At 46.3% G+C, this 24,813-nt stretch overlaps 1 protein-coding gene across 1 annotated transcript in view; it reads left to right on the top strand.

The window, feature by feature from the left end:
- The window catches only part of LOC137423628 (uncharacterized), a 224,047-nt gene that overhangs the window by 172,621 nt on the left and 26,613 nt on the right, over positions 1 to 24,813 (top strand). Inside the window, exon 7 of the mRNA XM_078773965.1 lies at positions 12,480 to 12,622. Coding sequence (XP_078630091.1) covers positions 12,480 to 12,622 — 143 coding nt within the window. The remainder of the gene's footprint in view (positions 1 to 12,479; positions 12,623 to 24,813) is intronic.

Here is a 24,813-nt window from a genome sequence, read left to right on the forward strand (position 1 = left end):
CCTCAAATTGGGTGATCCCCATTTGTATCCCGGCTGCTCCTCCACATGGAGTGTGGTTACCCCCCAAAATGACATTGCACGGACCTTTTTCAATACCTGTCTAAACCTACTGCCATTTGTGTGTATATATGTATGTGTATACAGTATATGTATGTATGTATGTATGTATCTATGCCTGTATGTGTGTATGTATGTATGTATGTATGTGTGTGTGTGTATATATATATATATATATATATATATATATATATATATATATATATATATATATATATATATATATATATATTGTTACAGATACGGGGGACGGCTCTCCCGTTAGCAAGGGGTGATTAGCCCCTTGTCCTGTTAAGCTGGCCGTCTCCCCGTTCCTGGTACTTGTAATGCTATCCCGCGGGATGGAACGGATCAGGGTTATGGGCCCAGTGTTTATCCCGAATACCTTTATCCATCCCTCCGCAGACTAGGGAGACAAGTACCGCTCGAACCCCGGTTTGGATGGTCTAGTTAGTTGCCGAGCGGTTTTTAGCAACCCGACGTTCGAGCCATTACCAAAGACTAACCCGATTCTCAAACGTTGGCCGAATCGCGCCACGTGCACTCAATATGGAAACCTCTAAAGCGACCGAAAGAGCATGAAGGAGTAAAGACGAAGTAGGGAATAACAAGATTTATTACTTTTATACACACTAAGCAGAAAGGCAAAGACAGATGATTTATAAGGCAATTGAAGGAGCAGGAGACATAGGGCAATGATTAGCTTATATTATGGCAGTCTTAATTAATACCCCAAGACAACATGAAAGACGGACAAACGGGCTTTACACGGGGGAAATTATGGCAGGAATCACTGGAGGGAGGAGAAGGTCCAAGCCGATGGCAGGGCAGGAAGGTCCGGGCAATTCCACACCGTCGAGGTCCATGTTCCGTGCTCGAAGCGAACAGCAGCTGGCAGCTCCGCGTCTCCACAGCCGGCAATAGGGCCTAGAGGGTCTCGGCGTATTGCTCAGTATCAGCACCCCCTCACGTCTCGTTCTCTCTTGGCTGCTTTAGCTGGATCGCGCATCTGCCGCACCTCTCTCTCAATCTTCATCGGACCTCAACCTTCTCCAAAGAAACTCATCTCTTTCTGGGGAGCGTCGCGCTGCTGGTTATATAGGCCCCGCCCTTCAACCTTTGCGAATCTCCCCCAAGTGTTCTCTCTCCGCCCTCTCAAGCCAAACCCCTCGTTCTGGGTTGGATTTGCGGGGCCGACTTACTCCTCCCCTCTATGACGAGGTGGAGACCCGCCTTTCTTCTTCGTCGTTACCTCGTGCGTAATGGAGTCAAATGCAGCAAAGTGGGCGGGAGATGAAAATGCAGCAAAGTGCCTAAAGAGTCAATTGCAGCAAACCTGGCAATTGGAAGCTGCCATGGGGCGTCGGAGGGGCCTACTCTTATTTAATTTGGTGCAATGAAGAGTCAAACTATTGGGAAACACATCCTTAGCCTACATAGAATAAGGGACTAACTATTTAAAAGGATATATGGTGTCCTGTGTGTAGGTTCCCATTAACTAAGGTTAATGTTAATTAACATTAACATTAACATTAATTAACTAAGAGGACGAGCTTCGACCTTTCTTTCCATTACGAGGGTCAGTTACACACAACAAAACCATAATTCTCACATTCTTTACACTTTCTCAAATTCGTTACACTTCTCAAATTCGTTACACTTCTCAAATTCGTTACACTGCACCCTCCTTCCTTCAGGCCCGTGCTCGGGCCTATAAAACTTTACTTTTAGTGTGACACGTAGGTGTAATTCCCTCTACAATTAACCTGACCCTGAGTGCGACAATTTTAAAACCCAAATAAATATGTCCCCCTGCTGCATTGCACCCTGCCTCACAGATTTGCCCCCACAGGATAACCGAATTACGGAATTGTATTCAAGCTGTACATTTACGGTGGGGAGCATTATTTACAGTGATGTGATTCCTTATTTACAACGCAACCCAGGACCTGTGTTTTTTTTTTTTTTTTTAGGGAAACAAAGAGAAGGAAATTCCTGTTGGGAGGGAGGAGACAGCACGCATTGCATCGATGCACCAGTACCAATAACACCAAAGCACCCAAAAGCACCAACCAGTGCACAGTCATTACTGTTTGTAATAAACACAAAAAAACAACTGGTGGTGGTCTTCTCCTTCTCTGCTGGGCCGATGTTCTTCCCGATGTCTTCTTGCTTCATGCGGCCTACTTGGAAATATAAAAAGCACAAAGTGTCCATTTTTTTTATTATTTAGGGCCACAGGGGCCAACTAAGGATGGTCCACCTGTTTGGCATAGGTGCCACCTTACCGAGGTCCGCAAGCAAGATTCCCTGGCCACTATGGCCGGTCTCCAACAGAGGTGCCCTGCCCCAGAACCTGGGGTCCATCAAGTGGTGCTTGGCCGCAGAACAGCGGTCCATAAAGTGGTACATCAATGCAATGCATGCTGGTTGCGAGGGTCCTGGCACACAAGACGACCTCCGCACGCTCCCCTCAACGCCCAGTGGCGCACAGTCCTCGGTTGGGAGACAAAGGGGGGAAAAGACAGGTGAGCGAGGGGTAAGGTCACAAGGGTACACATCAAACAAGGCAATGCAAGGCGAAGTGCGTACGGAGAGCGAAGTGAGAAAAGCTCGTCCCTACCGTACGTCACCCCGCCTGTCACCTAATCTACCCTTGACCTTACCCCATATTTACAACAATCTACACATTTACAAATTCGTCACTACTGTCACGTCTCCCCATATCTCTCCTATACCAAATTCGTCACCACAATCCCTCTAACCAAAATTTGCCATCACCCAATTCATCATCAATCCTCATAAGGAGGAAGAGATGGAACATCAGCACAATGTCACACCCACGTCATGATGCGTCTCACAATCCAAACATTTGCATCAAAATAACAAAACATCCATGGCATGGTGTGGAGTAGCGTCACCTCAGGTGAGTGGATGCAGATGGTGCAAGGAGATTCTTAATCCTAACTATCTTCTAAATGACATTAACACTCTTTACACTACCCGGGGTCTTTCCCTGCCAATCCATTGGCCAACTTACACTATGGGTTCTAAAAACCAATTCCCATTGACCAAACTGTGGTGCTTCTCAATTTGGGGTCTCACTCCCCCGATTCATCTCCCGGTGCCCTTGCACAATTTCTGGGCTGAGATGTGTAGCTCTCCCAGCAGGTCTACCCACCTACACACCTCCACCACTGTAGTTGCCCCCGAGCTTACCTGCTCCTCACCTAACCTATCTAACTGGGGAAGGCCCCTCCTGGCTCTGTCACCCCTCGGTGCTCTCTGGCACTGGGCTACCCGGGTCCGTCCTCCGGATCCTCGGGCCACATCCACAACAACTACCGGCTCCCAGAGCCCACCTGCGGCCTCACCTGGCCGACATCCTAACAGTGGCGGAGTGTCAACCAACTACACATACTAACAGGCTACACGCCCAGCCATTTCCACAATACTAATGCACCCATCCAAGTACCATTCTTCCACCACGCACCACAGATGCCAATATCCAACCACAATTTACCTATACCCTCTACCTAACACTTACACTACCCTCCCTGGGTATTCGTGATGGGGGTCCATTCTTCCCCCCATTCACACCTTCGCACCATCCACTCCACTCCACAGTTTCCACCATACTCACTCCACGACCATCCATTCCAATACTCCAGACCATTTATTCCATACACCTGTTCTCCATTCACCTGTTGTTGCACACCTGTGCAATCACACCTGGTGCCACCTGCACCCTCCTTCCTTCCTGGACCATTTGGTCAGCACAACTCACATCACTATCACTCACTCATACCCTGCTCCACACACCTGTCCAGTTGCACACCTGTGCAATCTCAATACAATTCTGAATACACCTCCAACACTCACACGGCATCATCTGAACTACCTGTTGCCCTGCTAACTTAGTGCTCCCCCGTCTTCCCTTTAAACTAAGCACATACCACGGCATTATCATCCACACTAATCTACCTGCGTCCCCACTACAGGTATCATTGTCACTACCTAACCTTAACGTTACCTAAGGTCATCTCTAGGCCCCTACACACTATATCCTAACCCTCCCGGGCTAGTTTTCACTGCCAAACCCCATAAGACTAGTGCTCCTTTGCCCCCGCTGTGAGGGATGGCAGAGTTGCCATCCCACCACATCGGGTATCTCTCACTACCAATTTTGCACACCAAATTCCAGCCAATCAAAAATTTTCCAATTACTGCCAATTCTATTCACTTTTCTAAATTTCGGGTCAAAAACACTATCCTCATCGTCACAGTCCGCTTTATCTGAGCCTCGGTGCGTCGTTACATTCTCAAAGCCCGGCTTCGCACAGCCGAGCAATGAACGCGGGTTGTTTGGTCGCCTGTAGTTGGATCCGTCCGGCATTCACGACTCTGGGGAGGAGGCATGCTCGGGCCGAGGTTCCACGCATCATCGCGGCTTGGAACCTTGCGGTCCCGGGTCCGATGGCTCAATCTCGCCCGGTCGGAACCCCGCCCCCGCCACCAGTGGGCACCGTGCCGCTTCCTCCTCCTCGCCCCTGAACCGGACCGGTCGCCTCGCCCGACAAGGCCCGGACTCGACCGTGCAGGGCGGGGCCAAGCCCGAATCGGCAACAACGCTTCGAAGAGAAGCGACGCAGCATCGATCCGCGCCGGGCCTGGCATCCAACAAAGCGCACCGCGCCCCGAGTGCTCGCATCAGCTATCCGTCTCCCTAAACGCTAACCCGGTCAACGTCGATGCTTTACTTGCAGGCTCACACCACGCGACCCGTTTCACACTCACAAAGCCCGGCGTTCCAACGCCTCCAGTGCATCCCCCACACTCCGTCCATTCCACCGACGCACTCCCTGTTACACACCACACCTCTTGCGCACACTCGCCGTTCGCACACTCCCTTAACACGCCTCGCGCACCATCTTGCGCACTCTCCCCCGGTACGTACTCCGTACCACTCACCATGGGCGTGCACTCTTGCATCCACCCACTAACGCGCTCAGATGGGCTCTCCCACACCCGCGCCACGACCAACTCAGGTGTGCTTCCTCGCACACGTTCCACCACCACCTTACTCTCCGTGTCACACTCACCCTCGCACGTACACTCCGTATTGCTTTCACTCCCTGTGTCACACTCCGTACACCCCGACGTGCATTCTCGCTCGCACTCGGTATCACACTCGCGCTTCGTAACACGCTCACCCCTTGATGCACACTTTTGTTTCACACGCGCACCATTTCCACTCACACGGGACCCTTCACCAACGCCCGGGTGCCATATGGACCCCAATCGCGCGACAATTCTCTTCGCGCTGAACACTTTTCTACAAAATCTCCCGGCACAATACACAGCACGTCTCACCTTCGGGGTTCTTCTTCCTCCCTGCACCAACACCTGCAAATCTTCATTTGGGTTATTAAGCACAGCATCGTGATGTGTATTCGTGATGTCTCTTCAATTTCAATTCCCAGCACTTTTTCTTTATTCACCATGACGACCGCTGGCTTTAATAAAATTTTCTCTTCTACCTCAGCGGTCGCCGGCTGCCCCATACCCCGGGTCGTGATTTCTATACCCGTCATTGTACCCGCGCTTTCCTCCACTTCGCCCAACCAGTGCTTCTCGACCCGCGTTACCTCTTCATGCACCCCTGGGACCCTCTCGCCCACCATGCGATCCATGGTCTCCCCACATTTTTGCATGCGGTCACTCATCCTGTCCCCAATTTTGCCGATTCGCTCCATTTTGCTTCCTAGCCTCTCAAATTTGCTGTCTATCTTCCCAATTTGGGGCCTGGTACCCCTCGCTTCGTCCCTCATTGCTCCCAATTGCTCACTATCAGCCCTCATTCTGTTTTCCATTCGTTCCATACTGTCGTTTTTTTCTGCATTTCCACCATGAATTGGTCCATGAAGGCTTGCATTTGGACCACGCCCATTGGTTCCGCGGCCGTGGCCCCCTCAACCACGTGCGAGCCGCCATTTTGTGTCCCTTCAACCACGTGCGCGAGGGCGCCATTTTGTGCACCTGACACCTCCTCAACCACCTCCTTATTTCTCTCCTCCATTTCTTCCCTGTGGTCCTGGGTTACCCCTAACCCCTCTTCTATTTCACCCACCTGCATCCGATCGCCTTGATTGTCCATGGCACGACTCAATTTGGGATGTTAAACAAAATTTCGGCCGCTCGTAATTTCGACCAAATTTTTTTTTTTGATGTTATAACAAATTTGGTTCGGGCCTCGAATCTCACTCCCAGACACCAATTGTTACGGATACGGGGGACGGCTCTCCCGTTAGCAAGGGGTGATTAGCCCCTTGTCCTGTTAAGCTGGCCGTCTCCCCGTTCCTGGTACTTGTAACGCTATCCCGCGGGATGGAACAGATCAGGGTTATGGGCCCAGTGTTTATCCCAAATACCTTTATCCGTCCCTCCGCAGTCTAGGGAGACAAGTACCGCTCGAACCCCGGTTTGGATGGGCTAGTTAGTTGCCGAGCGGTTTTTAGCAACCCGACGTTCGAGCCATTACCAAAGACTAACCCGATTCTCAAACGTTGGCCGAATCGCGCCACGTGCACTCAATATGGAAACCTCTAAAGCGACCGAAAGAGCATGAAGGAGTAAAGACGAAGTAGGGAATAACAAGATTTATTACTATTTATACACACTAAGCAGAAAGGCAAAGACAGATGATTTATAAGGCAATTGAAGGAGCAGGAGACATAGGGCAATGATTAGCTTATATTATGGCAGTCTTAATTAATACCCCAAGACAACATGAAAGACGGACAAACGGGCACACTTACACGGGGGAAATGATGGCAGGAATCACTGGAGGGAGGAGAAGGTCCAAGCCGATGGCAGGGCAGGAAGGTCCGGGCAATTCCACACCGTCGAGGTCCACGTTCCGTGCTCGAAGCGAACAGCAGCTGGCAGCTCCGCGTCTCCACAGCCGGCAATAGGGCCTAGAGGGTCTCGGCGTATTGCTCAGTATCAGCACCCCCTCACGTCTCGTTCTCTCTTGGCTGCTTTAGCTGGATCGCGCATCTGCCGCACCTCTCTCTCAATCTTCTTCGGACCTCAACCTTCTCCAAAGAAACTCATCTCTTTCTGGGGAGCGTCGCGCTGCGGGTTATATAGGCCCCGCCCTTCAACCTTTGCGAACCTCCCCCAAGTGTTCTCTCTCCGCCCTCTCAAGCCAAACCCCTCGTTCTGGGTTGGATGAGCGGGGCCGACTTACTCCCCTCTATGACGAGGTGGAGACCCGCCTTTCTTCTTCGTCGTTACCTCGTGCGTAATGGAGTCAAATGCAGCAAAGTGGACGGGAGATGAAAATGCAGCAAAGTGCCTAAAGAGTCAATTGCAGCAAACCTGGCAATTGGAAGCTGCCATGGGGCGTCGGAGGGGCCTACTCTTATTTAATTCGGTGCAATGAAGAGTCAAACTATTGGGAAACACATCCTTAGCCTACATAGAATAAGGGACTAACTATTTAAAAGGATATATGGTGTCCTGTGTGTAGGTTTATGGAATTAACTAAGAGGACGAGCTTCGACCTTTCTTTACATTACGAGGGTCAGTTACACACAACAAAACCATAATTCTCACATTCTTTACACTTTCTCAAATTCGTTACACTTCTCAAATTCGTTACTATATATATATATATATATATATATATATATATATATATATATATATATATATATATATATATGTATATATATATATATGTGTGTATGTATGTGTGTATATATGTGTGTATATATGTGTGTATGTATGTGTGTATATATGTATGTATATATGTATATATCTATGTATGTATGTATGTGTGTGTGTGTGTGTATATATATGTGTATATATGTGTGTATGTTTGTATGTATGTATGTATCTATGTCTGTATGTATGTATGTATGTGTGTATATATGTATGTATGTATGTATATATGTATGTATGTATGTGTGTATATACCTATGTGTGTATGTCTGTATGTGTGTATGTATGTGTTACATATTTATGTGAATGTATGTGAATTACTATTCAGGTCTTTGCTTATCAACGTGTAGTCGATTAAGGGTTGTTGTGGTTGGAGGGTCAGGAGCCCTTCTGGAAAAAAGAGACCGGAAACGGAAGAGGAAAGACACGAGGTCCGGAGAAGCAAGGAGGATTCTTCTTCCTCGCCCCGCTCCGACGAGAGGTGGGATCGAGATTGAGCCGCGTGGAAAAGCTGCGTTCCCAAGCCCGTCTGGCGAGAGGAGTTACCGGGACGTGTACCTACCCGGTTGACACGTCAAGCTGCTGTGGGGCCGTGCACCGACCCAGCGTCTGGTACCGTTCGCGGCACCGTCTACAAAGACGCGTACGGGTCGCACGTTGGGGTCTAACACGCGTTGCCAGCGGCGTGTGGCTTTTGCCTGCTTTACAGTACCCGCTTCGCTAGGCCAGGAGGGGTGCTGCAACCGTGGTTCTCGGTACGATACATGCCCGGTGGAAAAACGTCCGCCCGGGGTCGTTCAACCGCCCGAGTGCGGCGAAGCCGACCATCATCTTGGTCAGGAGGGGCCCAGAGACATTGTGAGGGACAGAAACCAAAGGGGGTCGTGAGTACAAAAGGGGACACACGTATGTAAGATGGCCATCTTAATCATCTAGGGGATTGATTGTTGAGTGTGAATTGTTGAGGGTTGATTGCTCGGGGAATATATCCTTGATTGTATCATTGAAATTGTAGGGTATCATTACCATTGAAATATATCCTTGAAAATCATTTTTCTCTTGGGTGGAATTCATATGGATTGCGTTACGAAAGCGCATACATAATATATCTTTCTGGCGAAGTTCCTCTCACGGTCCGGGGGTCACCGAGACCAGGTAGTCACCGGGGGGACCACGTAACAGAATGTATGTATATATCTATGTATGTATGTATATATTGTTGCAGATCTCTCGAAGCCCGTCGATGTACAGAGGTGGGGTTAAACCCCTTTTCCCCCTCGGGTCTTCGCGTCCACGAGGCCGATTCGCCACTCCCGTGGCGAGCATGGGAAAGGGTATTGGGTCGATTCCACACGTACCTTCGGTACCCACGCTGCCACGAAAACGGGGACTGGACTTCGCACAAGCCACGCTAATCGAATACGCCGAGCGGTTTGCATATCACGTGACTCGTGCCGTTACTTTTATTGAACCCGATTCGAGCGGTTTTATTCGTGCGATGCTAAGCCAATAGTGTAATGACGGGAACGATCAAATGGAAGGAAGAACAAGTTTATTTTCCAACTATACCAGACGAAGAGACACAGAGCAGGCTTAATCAGTCTTAACTCATCGTCCAGACAGGGGCCCACTCACTCACGCAGGGAAAAGGAGGAAGAACAAGTTCACTCGCCAAATGCACCTTGACGCCGGTCGCTCCCGGACAGCTCGCCGGGCGTGGCCCTCGGGTGTTCACGGCACGTATGCTGGGAAAGCAGGCAGGGAGATCGCGCGTCTGTGGCCCGGAATGGATGGTCTCCACAAACGTGATTAACACAGCCGCAGAGCGCAGGGCACAGGGAGAGTTTGTGTACAGAGGGGAGGCTTATAACAAGCAAGGGACTTCACTCGGGACTGTCTCCTTCTCACTGCTCAATCACCATGAACCAACCATGAACCAACTCTCTCCCGGGGCGACTGACCCTCTCTCGGGGCGACTGACTCAGGGGGCTCGGGCAGGGTTTTATATAGCCCCTCCCAGGTCCTACCCGAATGTTCCAAGCCCCTCCTTTCGCTGCCGTTGTGAGCCACTCCCCTTGAGCTCCGATTGGCTGCTCGCTGCTTACCGACCACTTCCTGCAACTCCTCCCTTTGGCCTTGCCAGACTTGTTCTAGGCCTAGCACGTGGCATTCCAGGCCAAAGAACACCTAACTCACTGGCCTGCTCAACGCAAACTAACACAGGAAAGGAGACTACACTTACATTTAATAAGAAATAACAAATAACTGAACTAAAGCGAGGCTACATGTTGTGGTGCAACTACCTACGAGGGGGGGGGGGGGGGGGGGCATTCTTTATTCACAAAACCGTAACAATATGTATGTATGTATGTATGTATATATCTATGTCTGTATGTGTGTATGTATGTATGTATGTATATATAATATATGTATGTATGTATGTGTGTGTGTATATATGTATGTATGTATGTATGTATATATCTATGTCTGTATGTGTGTATGTATGTATGTATGTATGTATGTATGTATATATCTATGTCTGTATGTATGTATGTGTGTATATATGTATGTATGTATGTATGTATGTATATATCTATGTATGTATGTGTGTATACATATGGCACACTAACACACTATAACACTAACACTATAACACTATAACACACTAACACTATAACACTAACACATACACACATGTATGTATGTGTGTATGTATGTATGTATGTATGTATGTATATATCTACTGTATGTCTGTATGTGTGTATGTATGTATGTATCTATGTATGTATGTATATATCTATGTATGTATGTATATATCTATGTATGTATATATCTATGTATGTATTTATATATCTATCTCTGTATGTATATATCTATGTCTGTATGTATGTATGTATGTAAATCTGAACATCATCGAAAAAATAGGGCTGGCCCGGCCTCCGCCAAATTTTGCAAGCATGTTCGTTGTAAGCAGGGTCATGTCATAAGCACAAAGAAAAATCTCCCCTTCTCCCTGTGACGGGTGAGAGGGGAAATAACTTGTCAATGCTCCCGAATGGAGCGGGTTTTTCTCGTATTGTAAAATTACAGAATCTTTATTGAATAAATGTAATTTTAAGTTCACTATCATATTAACCGTGAAGCTCCATCATGCACTGAATCTGTAACCCAATCTTGAGCCTGGTGTTGTCTTAGTGGTTCGGGTGCTGGCTTATGATCCGAGGATCCTGAGTTCGAATCCTGGTCGATTGTTGAATTAATGCCAGGGGGGTTGATTTAGTCATCCCTCTGTGGTCGGCAAATCGAGTACCAGCTCGCTGGTAATTGGGGCACTGCATCAGCGGCACAAACGTGCTTCCAGAGAAATGATGCAACCAGCAGCCACAGACTGCATGCGAACAACAACAACGAAGGTGGTGAAAGCGGATCAAGTGTTTAAGATCAAGTGAATGATCAAGATCAAGTGAATCAACTGGGAATATTCAGTAATAACATGCAGGTATTAAAGCAAGTGTTGCTTAACATCGTTGTAAGAATAACTTTAATGTGAAGGATCTTTGGTTTTTGATTTGATAAGTTTTGAAGTGAACAACACATTCAATGTTTTATTTGTTATATTAATGTAGACAATCAGAAATTAGAAGCACAGCACTATATTCCCTTTATAAAATGATAAAACAAAGACGATCATAATTATTTAGGTTCTGTGATTACAGTTATGTAGTGATTATGAGTACATTATTTAGGTTATGTGATTACAGTTATGTAGTGATTATGAGTACATTATTTAGGTTCTGTGATTACAGTTATATAGTGATTATGAGTACATTATTTAGGTTCTGTGATTACAGTTATGTAGTGATTATGAGTACATTATTTAGGTTCTGTGATTACAGTTATATAGTGATTATGAGTACATTATTTAGGTTCTGTGATTACAGTTATATAGTGATTATGAGTACATTATTTAGGTTCTGTGATTACAGTTATATAGTGATTATGAGTACATTATTTAGGTTCTGTGATTACAGTTATATAGTGATTATGAGTACATTATTTAGGTTCTGTGATTACAGTTATATAGTGATTATGAGTACATTATTTAGGTTCTGTGATTACAGTTATGTAGTGATTATGAGTACATTATTTAGGTTCTGTGATTACAGTTATATAGTGATTATGAGTACATTATTTAGGTTCTGTGATTACAGTTATGTAGTGATTATGAGTACATTATTTAGGTTCTGTGATTACAGTTATGTAGTGATTATGAGTACATTATTTAGGTTCTGTGATTACAGTTATATAGTGATTATGAGTACATTATTTAGGTTCTGTGATTACAGTTATATAGTGATTATGAGTACATTATTTAGGTTCTGTGATTACAGTTATATAGTGATTATGAGTACATTATTTAGGTTCTGTGATTACAGTTATATAGTGATTATGAGTACATTATTTAGGTTCTGTGATTACAGTTATATAGTGATTATGAGTACATTATTTAGGTTCTGTGATTACAGTTATATAGTGATTATGAGTACATTATTTAGGTTCTGTGATTACAGTTATATAGTGATTATGAGTACATTATTTAGGTTCTGTGATTACAGTTATACAGTGATTATGAGTACAACGTGCTGGATGTGTTATTTCAGGCTTTCGCTCCCCATTTTTCTCATGCTTTCCAGATGCCATAAACTTGTTACTCCGCACACTGAAGAAAAACAACGTGTATGGGCGATACAAGTCCTTGGGAGTCATGTTATTCCTGAACGAGCAGCTGATGGAGACATTGTTTTTGCTGTCAAACTGTGGAAGTGAGAGGAAGAAGGTCTGTTTGTGTGTGGGGTTGGGAGAGGGGGTGAGGGAGGGGTCGTAGTAAATGAGTGAAAGGGAAGAAGTGAATTATAAGAGTACTCCACTTTGAGAGTACTGTATTTAAAGCAGAAACTTTAATGATGACCATTTTTACTTGGAGATGCAATGTTTGTGGGAGGAAGATGTTTATAATGTTCAGGAAAAATGAAAAGAACAGGGAGCAAGGAGCCAATTAAGATTTATGAGGGAGAGGAAGAGAGGCAACAGCAGGTTAACATGGTATGTGAGTGATAAAGCGGAAGCAGTTTGTCGACATAGTACCTGTAATGAAGGTGTAGAAGAGGTTGGCAAGCCAGAAGCTGCTGTTTATTGCAGTACCAATTGAGCAGATTGGAAGGGGAGATGGTTGGCCACATTTGTGAGCAGCCATATCCCAGCACAAGCCATCGTCTCTGATTTGTCACTGTTTGCAGCTTTATCAATTCGAGGTCCAACATTTGTTTTTTATGAATGACTTCCTTGTTGTTGAAAAGAAATTATCAGTGGTTCGCTCCATTTCTCATTCAATGTGCCGTCATGAAAGAGTGAATGGCAAAATATTTTTGGTGGGAGGACATGTTGTCACTCTCTGCTGCGACCTGATGGAGTTAAAGGATAATTGATATTCAAGGCTTGTGTTTGTCCACCATCTGCAGGTTATTATATGGATAATCGATAATTAATTGGGATTTCAGTTTTACCTACATGAACAGTCTCATCTGCCACTGTTTATAGTAATTTATCGATTTATCTGTAGCAGGAACATTTGAGCTTCCATGTGACCAATGGCATTACAGTGGATTTAATGTGCGTATCACCCTCCTTTATGGGGAAAGGGGGATTGTGAATATCCACATCAGGTACAGCTGCTTTGTTTTGAAAGTTAGTTTGGCACATATTCATGTCTTATGGGTGGTGTATTGTTTTTTTGTTTTTTTTGTTTTTTTTTCTGTATACAAGATCGAGGCTCGTGAAAGAGCGAACATTAATCACTTCACAATATGGGTACAATCACAGGTTAATGCTGGTACATCTACTGCTTGGCTCAAAACTTACTGGTTATAACATATGATTCTGTAATGTTTGCACATAGCAGGTTAGCTACAGGTAATTCCACACCAACTTTCATGTCCAATGGGTGGTGTATGGGTACAATCGGAGGTTAATGCTGGTACATCTACTGCTTGACCCAAAACTTACTGGTTATAATGTATGATTCTGTAATGTTTGCACATAGCAGGTGAACAAAAAAAAAGAACCACCTTTAGAGGCCATTTTTCCCTGCAGAGCAGGGGTTGGCCTTTTTCGGACACCGTGGTCCCCTTTTTGAAGCAATGTTTTACGGCCGGATGCCCTTCCTGCCACCAACCCTGTTAGTCGACTCTTGCGACACACAGGGAATTACCAGTGAACTGGTGCTCAATTTGCCAACCTCGGAAGGATGACAGGCTGAGTCAACCCCCTTGGTGTAAATTCAGCGATCGACCGGGATTCGAACCCAGGATCCTAGGATCCCGAGCCGGCACCCTAACCACTAAGCCAACACCAGGCAAACATAGCAGGTGAGCTACAGGTAATTCCACACCAACTCAACCAGAGCTGTTGCCTAATCCACTCAGATTTTGCTAGAATGATCACCTGGGGTGTTTTGGATCTGCTGACTTTAAAAAAAAATGCTATTCATTCTTCCCTCAACCTCCCCCACTTCCCCCCCCCCCACCCCCCACCCTTTGACCTTTGACCTGGGAAAAGTCAAACTAAATGAAAAATTTGCCTTGACCAGAAAAATCACCCTGGGCTCAACTTACATGCTACAATCATGCTTGACATCTTGTTCGACTCAAGATGAATAGAACTTTCTAGTAAACAAATATTAGGAGCATCTAACTCACTTTTGGAAAGTTGCCAGACAAGGAGTAAGTGGCGAGCTTTATTTGAATTTCAGCCCAAACATTTACCATGTAGGATTGTAGGGGATGTGGGTCTTAAAATGTTTGTATTGCCGAAAGAGACCTTGGGATCAGCCTTCCAAATTTTGTGAAACACTTTTGATTTCAAGTCTCACCACTGGTCATCAACCCCCATCTGGAGCCTGGTGTTGGCTTAACATTTAAAATAGCTGGCTTTAAACTTTGGGTCCTGAGTTAGAGCCCATGTCGTGGTGTTGAAATAACACCAGCGAGGTTGATTCAGTCTGTCATCCTTTCGAGGTTGGCAAAATGAGGACCAGCTTACTGGTAATAGGAGGAACTGCATCAGCAGCACAGCCATGCCCTCAGAAAATGATGCAGCCAAGCAGCCACGGGCTGCATACAAAACCATCATCAATCCCCCTCTGAAATTTAACCGTTTTAAAAATATTTTTACCAAGTTTAGGCCAAAATAACTCATGTAGAGTGCTCCAAAAATCACCCCAAACATATGTTTTTTTGGTTTTGTTTGTTTTTGTTTGTTTTTGTGTACAGGATCGAGGCTCGTGAAAGAGCTAACATTTATCTCTGTTACGGGGTCCTCCCCTATCCCCTGGTCTCGGTAAACCTCCAAACCCTGAGAAGGTCCCCGGCAGAAAGATATGTTATCCTTGGTTGAAATCAATCAAATCAAAATAATGAAACCACACCAAGGGTTATGAACAAACAGTAATATATTATAAATCACACCGGAATCACGACACAAATAATAATAGCAATTCGCCCTACAATCACTATTTTAAGATGGTACCACCTTATCTAGTCCTTTAACCCAAACTCACAGCACTCCCCCAATGTCTCTGTACCCCTCCAAGGCGAAGTCGATTCACTCCAGCGATCGTTGGATCAATGTCCGATCACAATCAATTGAGGCGTGGACGATCGAAGCAACCCATAGGTCACGTGGTCCAACACCCAGCACAATAGCGGTGGAATGGGAAACCTCCCAAAGACGCGCTCCGACGTACACGTTTGCAGTTCAATCAGCGAGTCTCCTTATAATCCTCAAAAGCCACTTTCTTGCACAGCCGTCCGCGGCAACCCACCGGGGAATAATGCCCGGCCGACGCAACAAAAACCTTTTCACTGAAGGTAGCGCATGTGGCGAAATGGCGGACGGCTTTCACTCGAGCCGGGCTTCCAGGCAAGGACACTCCGGACCCTCAATGCAGATACCCGACTACACAGGCTCCACAGCACTCCGGTGATGTCACCTATCGCACGAACGTCCTTTCAAGGACTCAAAGTTCACTCGCACTGCCCGCTCGACCACTCGGTACGGAGCTTCAACCAAGATCGTCTTTTTCTTCTTTTGGCACGCCTCTTCTTCCTCGCTCCCTTTCTCTTCCGGCTCACGATCCGGATTTCCGGCCACATTTTACCAAGAGCGCTTTTAAACCTTTTAACCACAATAACCCTTACTGAGAACCAACAATAATAATAATACCAACAATAATTAGGGCCGAATCCAGAACACTTCCCCCCCTCAAGAAAGAAAGTTTGAACACAGCGAAAACTTTCTTTGTAGGCAAATTCTTGAAACCAACACAAGTAGTCAATGTTTCCCCAAAAATAAAGCAACAAAACTTCGAAAAACTTAGAGATTTCCAAAGTTAATTCACTCTGGACAAAGCATCAGCAACGACATTGTCCCTGCCCTTTACATGTTCAATTTCCAAGTTACCCCTGCAAAGCCAAACTCCATCTCATCAACCTCTGATTTTTACTTTTAGTTTATTTTGAATGAAGGTTCAGGGGTTGATCAAAAATCCAAAGTCAAGCAAATCTATAGCACTTTTTCTGGGAGGCCGAGCTGAGGGCCAGGTTCCATGTTGGTTGGGTGGTGAGGCCTGGACATATTCACTACATGGACGCCTTTAGGAACATGGAGTTCACGGTTAGTCCATGTAGGAAGGTTCACTACATGGACGCCTTTAGGAACGTGGCGTTCACGGTTAATCCGTGTAGGAATCTTGGCTCGGCTGCTCCGCAGTATTCAGTGCTTCAACTCTTTGTAACTGTCCTAACAATCACGGTTGGACCACTTGTCACAGTAGTCACCTGAATGGCGGTCTCCTTCTCGGTCACTGCTCTGATAATCCTTCCTTCGGGAGCTGTCATAACTCGGGAAGCCTCCATAATAATATCGATTGCGGCCACCACCACTACTACTCCGTGGTCCTCCTCTGTAGCCCCCTCGACCCCTAGGAAATGCCTTCCCTACTGTGATGGTCCGGCCCTCCAACTCCTTGCTATTCAGATCCTTTTCTGCCTCTCTGATGTCCTTTGAGTTTTTAAACGTGACAAAGCCAAACCCTCTTGACTTTCGTGTCTCCCTGTCTTTTATCAGCAGCACTTCCAAAAGCGGTCCATATTTGCTGAAGGCAGACTCCAGAACATCTTCCTTTGTTTTTAAGTTCAGTCCACCTACAAATAACTTGCTAAATTTGTCGCCATCCCTAACTGGTGTGGTGTTATTTTCCCTACTGGGCTTTTTAACAACCATCGGGTTACCATAAACTTGATCCCGGCCAAATCATTCCCGATAACAACAAATACTCCCTCTACAGGAAGCATGGTCTTGTAAACCGACGATGACCGGTCCTGGCACCAAATCGGACTCCAAATGGATGACATGAAGTGGAGCACTAACACAGCCACCAATCCCATGTAAACGAACACTATCCCCAGTTGCCGTCTCCTCGGACCATGGCAAGATGCCTTCAAGCATTAAAGATTGATGTGCACCTGTGTCCCTCAATATCCTAACCGGTCTCCGGTTAGTCCAGGCTCCATCCAGTGACACAAACCCCTCTGAAATAAATTGTTGGTAACCCTTTTGAGGACGATTTCTCACAATGGCCATCGCATTTGGAGTCGTACTAGTCGAACTCTGCTCCTGATTTTCCTTTCCCAGAGCATAAAAGCTGGATATCAAGTTTCCAGGTTTATGGAAAAAAGTGCAAGTAGGCCCGGAGGAGAACCTCGTGGTCTGCCAAGGCATGGGGGCGGCGGTCTGCCTCGAGCCCCCCGGACGATAGGTCTGTTTTGGAACCGCAGTCTTCTGATTTCTAGAAGTCGTGGTGTCAGAGTGGTCCTCATTTTCATCTCGAGGCCGCCCCCATGGATTTTCATTCTCCGCCCCTGATGTACAACATGCATTTTAAAAGGCCATTTTCCCTGCTAGAGCGGGGGTTAGCCTTGCGGTCCCCATGACAATCTTCTCCATTTTGCCCTATTTTCTGCATCTCTCCTTGTTGACCCCCTTGCCCGCATTTCTTCTTCCACCATCTTTAGCCAAGTCTTTCTCGGTCTTCCCCGTCTTCTACTTCCTTCTACATTCATTTCCATCACTCTTCTCAACCAGTCACTTTCATCCTTCCTCAACCCATGACCAAACCATCTCAACCTGTTCCTCTTCACAGCATCAATCACAGGCTCTATTCCCATCATCTTTCGCAATTCATCATTTGTCTTCCTCTCTCTCAACGATACTCCGCACATCCGTCGAACCATTCGCATTTCCACCCTTTCCAACCTTCGTTGCTGCTCTACGTTCATTACCCATGTCTCGCTCCCATAAATCATAACACTTCTCACACATGCAGCATACACCTTTCCCTTCAGCTTCAACGACACTCCCCCCCTCATCAGCATGCCACTCAGTTCCCGAAACTTCTTCCATGCACATCTCACACGAGCAACCGTTGCCGAGTCTGGTCCACCTTCTCCATTCAGCATGTCTCCGAGGTAGCAAAATGTTTTCACACCTTCCAGCTTCACGCCGTCTCCAAGATCCAACTCAACATTTCCTCCATCTGCAGCTCCCTCTGTGCACACCTTACATTTGAATGTAGCTGCCACACTGGTTAATGACCCTCTCAGACCACTACATTTTTGATGAACCCACTCAGCGCACATTGTACACTGAATGGAGTTCACTCCGACACCCTTTCTACACACAGCACAGGGCCACTTCCCAGTTCTTTCCACCTCACCACATGCTTTACCACTTGCCATCACCTTCGTCTTTCCGATATTCACCTTCAGACCTTTTGTCTCCATACATTCCTTCCACGTGTTCATCTTTTCCTTCAGTCCATCCATACTTTCCGCAATCAACACCAGATCATCTGCATACAACAACTCCCAAGGTAAACCCTCCTTTACGTTCTGAGCCAGCACCTCCATCATAGCTACAAATAGTAGTGGACTTAGTACCGACCCCTGATGCACTCCCACCTTCACCTCAAACTCACCACTGTTCCCGTCCTTCGTCCTTACAGCTGTGCGCGCTCTTTTGTACATTGCCATCACTACTCTGATCAACCATTCCTCCACTCCTAACTTCCTCAATGCCCATGTCAATACTTTGCGTGGAACCCGATCGAATGCTTTCTCCAGATCAACAAACCCAAGAAACAACTTCTTCCTCTTCTCCATGTACTTCTCCTGCAACTGCCTCACAATGAAAAGCGCGTCTGTCGTTCCTCTTCCTGGCATGAATCCAAACTGCATTTCGTCGATCTTCACTTTCTTCCTTATCCTCCTCTCCAACACCCTTTCCAATACCTTCATTCCATGCTCCAACAACTTTATCGCTCGGTACGAGCCACACTCCAGAGGGTCACCTTTCCCCTTGTATAGAGGGACGAGGGTTCTCAGTTCCCAATCCACTGGAATGCGGCCTTCTTTCACCACCAGATTACAGATCTCTGTCATTCTCTTCACACCCCAACTTCCTGCTGCCTTCAACATATCTCCCACAACTCCCGTCGGCCCTCCCGCTTTTCTACTCTTCATTGCTTTTATCGCTTCCTCAACTTCCTTCTCAGTTATCTTCTCTGCCGGTCCTAAAACTGGGTTACTCTCTATGTTGCCATCCCATTTATTCTCTGTATTCAACAGCATTTCCATATATCTTTTCCATCTTCCTTTAAATCCATCTGGGTCGACAACGATTTGTCCCACTTCATCCTTCAAGCAACTCACCCCCATCACATCACACCTCTCTTTCGCTATCTGCTTTGCAATCCTGAATACTGCTTTCTGACCCTCTTCCAAATCCAAGCGTTCTCCGAACATTTTCCGACATGCCTCCTGCGCCTTTGCTACCTCTTTCTTTGCAGCCTTCCTGGCTGCCTTATAACTTTCATGCTCTGCTGTTTCTGCTCCCGTACCCTTCGCCTTCTGCCACTCCTTGAACTTCTTCCTCTTCTCGTTAATCCTCTTTCCAACTTCATCATCCCACCACCATGTTTCCGAGTGCCTCGGTGGTCCTTTTATCCATCCACATACCTCACCAACGGCTCCCAACAGACTAGCTTTCATTGACATCCAACCACTTTCAAGCTCAACCACATCATCCTCGACCCTACTCAGCCTCTCTTTTAATGCCTCCCTTACTGTCACCTCTTTCAACCTCCACACCTTCATTCTCGGTTGGTACTTTACCCACCGAGCTCTCCTCGCACCTTTCACCCTTATGTCGCAGACAACCAAGTGGTGCTGTGAAACAGCCTCCTCCCCCGGGATCACCTTTGTGTCCCGGAGGTGCCCCCTATCTCGCCTACGCACCATCAGGTAGTCAACGGTTGTCGTCGACCCACCTGACGTGTATGTAACAAGCTTATTATCCTCTTTCTGGAACTGAGTATTACAAATCAACAAATCAGCTCCATCAGCAAACTCCAAAATCCTTTCACCTTCTCCATTTCTCACACCATATCCGTAACCCCCATGAACTCCGTCAAAACCATCCATACTCCTTCCCACATGTCCATTTAGGTCTCCTCCTACCACAACAACTTCCTCATCCTTCACGTTTTCCATCAGCTTCTCTATCGCACACCAGAACTTGTCCTTCTCTTCATCGCTTCGACCAACCTGCGGAGCATATCCCGAGATGACGTTCACCAAGAGCTTTCCAATCATCATTTTCACCATCATCAACCTATCACTCACTCTAGTCACACTCACCACACTGTCTACAAACTCCTCAGAAAACAGGACACCAACACCATTCACGCCCTCCGGGCACCCTTGCCACACAAACCTGTATTTCTGTCCCTGCCTACCCTTCACCATTCTCTCACCACTTCCCTTCCATCTCGTCTCTTGCACACAACATATGTCCACTCTTCTTCTGACCAATACTTCCACCACTTCTCCTGATCTCCCTGTCATTGTCCCTACATTCCATGTCCCAAACCTCAGAAACCGATCTCCACTTCGGGCTGTACCCTGCCCACATGTAGTTGTAATTGTCATGGTTCTCTTTTTTGAGGCAATGTTTTATGGCCGGATGCCCTTCCTGACGCCAAACCTCTTAGTCGCCTCTTACGACACGCAGGGATATGGCGTACCTATTCTTATCCAGGGTACACACTGGGAAACGTTTAAAACATGGAAATTCTGGGGTGTGGGGGGGGGGGGGGGGCGGCGTCAGCATCACGGCTGCAGTTTAAACATATTTAAATAAATATTTAAACAAAGCCATGCAAAACAATCTGGGAAAAGTCTCTAAGTGAGAACGTGGATTTGAGAAAGCAGGAGCAGAGGTGGAAGAACAAACGAGATATAGGGGGCGGGGCACAAGTCGAGACGAGGAGGCCGCACGAGACACCAGGCCGCACGAGACGTGAACAAAGAAACGACTAATTACACACAAATTTTCAACAACTACAAAACCAAAACCAAATAGAAACACACAATAACACATACACAACAAAATACGCAGCGGAAATTTGACAAAGAAACGAACGGGAAAACACTCAAACTTTGATGCCGTGGAGAGATCGAAGCAAGCCCCGTCGCTCGAGCGGACCGGAAGCGGAATCTTTTTTGAGGCAATCTGATGTACCATAGCTCCCCTGGCTAGGTCTGGGCGAGAAGTTCGGTTTGTGGAACCCCATCCTGTGTGTTAAGGCATAGTCATCTGCCATGGTTGCTGCCTCATACAGCTTTGGTACTTTCTTTCCCTCCAGATGAACTTTAATGTCCTCGTGGACACACTGTTGGAATTCCTCCACCAGGATCAATTGTCACAATAGTTCGAAGTCTTTCCCAACTCCTTTTGAATCACACCACCTATCAAACATGGTTTCTTTCAATCTGGCAAACTCCACATGGGTCTCACTCTCCCTCCTCCTGACATTCCGGAATTTTTGTCGGTAAGCTTCCGGGACCAATTCATAGGCTTTGAGAATGTGTTTCTTCAATACCTCATAATCTGCACATTGGTCTATCGGCAAAGCCGAATAAATATCTTGAGCTTTACCCACCAGAACACTTTGCACTAGTATGGGCCAGTACTCCTCAGGCCAGTTTAACAGTCGAGCCACTTTCTCAAAGTGTGGGAAAAACTTGGCTACCTCCTTTTCATTGAAGGGTGGAACCAGCCTCACATGTCTGCCAACATCCCAGGTGTTTTGACTAGGTGTCAAACCAGTCGGCATGGATGGTACCTCTCCCCATTCTCTCATTACATCCAGCTCCTTGAGTCGAATTTCCTGTTGAAGCGCCATTTCACGATCCCTAAACTCCCTTTCGGCTTTTCTCTCCTCTGTTTTTTTCTCCTCTAACCTTTCCTGGAGTTCTCTTTCAACTCTCCTTTCCTCTGCTTGTTTCTCTTCTCTTCTCTCTTCTGCTTTCCTTTCCTCTGCTTTTAATCTTTCCTGGAGTTCTCGTTCCACTCTCCTTTCTTCTGCTTGTTTCTCTTCCCTTCTCTCTTCTGCTTTCCTTTCCTCTGCTTTTAATCTTTCCTGGAGTTCTCGTTCCACTCTCCTTTCCTCTGCTTGTTTCTCTTCTCTTCTCTCTTCTGCTTTCCTTTCCTCTGCTCTTTCATCGGCTCTTCTCTCCTCGAGTTCTCGTTCTCATTCTGCTCTTTCCTTTTCCGCTTTCCATTCCAACTCTTTTAACCTTTCCTGGCTCTGCAGTTTGCATCTCCATTTTCCGGAGCTCCACATTTTCTTGTTCCTCAGGTAACCAATCCAAGGCTACCTCTTCCCATGTTCCTTGTCCCACCAGAGATTCTATCACCAATCTCTGCATCTCTGCTTTCTTCATATTCGCTCGGACCTCCAAGCTAAAATGTCTGCCCAATACCAAAAGTTCCGATTTTTTTTAATGCTTGGAACTGTGCCTCACTACGGGACGCTGCAAACTCTCCTGCGTCAAATACCATGGTGACTATCCGTTAACACCTGTTAACCTTCACACAAATTTTCTTTACAATTATTGTGAAAAATTTGGGAATGTTGGAAAAATTCCAAATTTGGGAATTCTGGGAATGTTAGGGAATTCTGGGAATGTTAGGGAATTCTTTCCCGGACGAAATTTAGGGAATTTAATCCACAGTACGAGATTTAGGGAATTTAATCAGCAAAGCCGAGCCCCCAATTTCTCCACAGTACGAGCCCCCAATTTCAATCTGGGTCAATCCCGAACGAATGTTATTAGGGAATTTTTATCCCGGACGAAGACCCAATTTCGAGCCCACGAGTCAATTGGACGAGCCCCCAATTTCTGTTACGTGTTCCTCCCCGACCTCCTGGTCTCGGTATACCTCCGAACCCCGAGAGGAGCCACGGCAGAAAAATATGTTATTCTGTGTCAGTAATCAATAGTGAAACCACACCAATGATTATAAACGAATAAATGTTGTAATAAAAATTCACACACAAGAATAACGGTACAACCAATAGCAATCAAAGTGCACTCATTCTATCTTAAGATGGTACCATCAGCTAAAGTAAGATAACTCACTGCGCTCCCAGTGAATGAAAAAGAACACTCCTCAATGTCTCTATCACTCAAAGATAATCCCCTCCTGCGAGTAGTGATGAGGCGATGAGGCAAAGAGGCGATGAGGCGAGTAATGAGGCGTATGCAAAGCGTGGACAGTCATGTGGTCCAAACCCACAGCAAACTGGCGGCGAAAAGTGAAATCCCAAAGGCGCGAACCAGACATGCACGTTCACAGTTCAATGAGCGAACCGCAGCGTAATCTTCAAACGCCGCTTTTGCGCACACACATCCCCGGCAGACGACCGGATGGTGAGAAAAGCTGACGCGTAGCAAAACCTTTTTCGGTGAACGAAGCGCGAGGTTCGAAATGGCCGATGGCTCTTACTTGAGTCAAAGTGACCCGGCGAGGATTCTCCGGAACCTCAACGCCTATACCTGACTAGGCAGGTTTCTCAGTCCTCCAACGATAACACCTATCGCAGGAAATTCCTTTCAAGGAGACTCAAAGGTTACTGGCGACTTTCGTTCGATCACGCTCGCTACGGAGCTTCAAGACACGCGTCATGTCCCACTTTTCTCGTCACGCCTTCCTCTTCTTCACCACCATCGTCTTCTGGTTAGGTTTCCTGTATCATTTAAAGTTAACCTTTTTAACTTTTGAAAAATGTTCATGAATACTAAACCTTTTGAAGATAATAATAGTACATAATATCAGAAATATGTCTAGTGGGTGAAAACCACAACGGAAGTGACAAATCCGTAACAATACATACTCACGTTTGGGAGAGTTGATAAGTATCTGTAATACATACTCACGTTTGGGAGAGTTGATAAGTATCTGTAAAGAGGTACACCGTGACCGGGGTCTGGGGAGGAGCACGTAACAGAAATTGGGGGCCTCGGCCGGGATAGAATTCCCTAACATTCCCAAAATTCCCAAATTTGGAATTTTCTAACATTCCCAAATTTTTCATAAAAATTTTTTTGTGTGAAGGTTAACAGGTGCTAACTGATAGTCACCATGGTGGTTGACGCAGAAAAGTTTACGGCGTCCCCTAATGAGGCACAGTTCCAAGCGTTAAATAGATCGGAACTCATGATATTGGCCAAATATTGTAACTTGGAGGTCCGAGTTAGGATGAAGAAAGCAGAGATTCAGACCTTGGTGGTAGAATTTCTAGTGGGACAAGGAACATGGGAAGAGGTAGCCTTGGATTGGTTACCAGAGGAAAAAGGAAATGTGGAGCTCTGGAAAATGGATATGCCACTGCAGAACCAGGAAAGTTTAAAAGAGTTGGAATGGAAAGCGGAAAAGAAAAGAGCAGAACGGGAACGAGAACTCGAGCAGAGAAGAGCCGAGGAAAGGAGAGCTGAAGAAGAAAGAAGAGCAGAGGAAAGAGCAGAGGAAAGGAGAGCTGAAAAGGAACTCGAGGAGAGAAGAGCAGAG

This window comes from Myxine glutinosa, chromosome 3 (assembly GCF_964187855.1).
Source record: "Myxine glutinosa chromosome 3, kmMyxGlut1.1, whole genome shotgun sequence".
In the NCBI taxonomy this organism is placed as follows: domain Eukaryota; kingdom Metazoa; phylum Chordata; class Myxini; order Myxiniformes; family Myxinidae; genus Myxine; species Myxine glutinosa.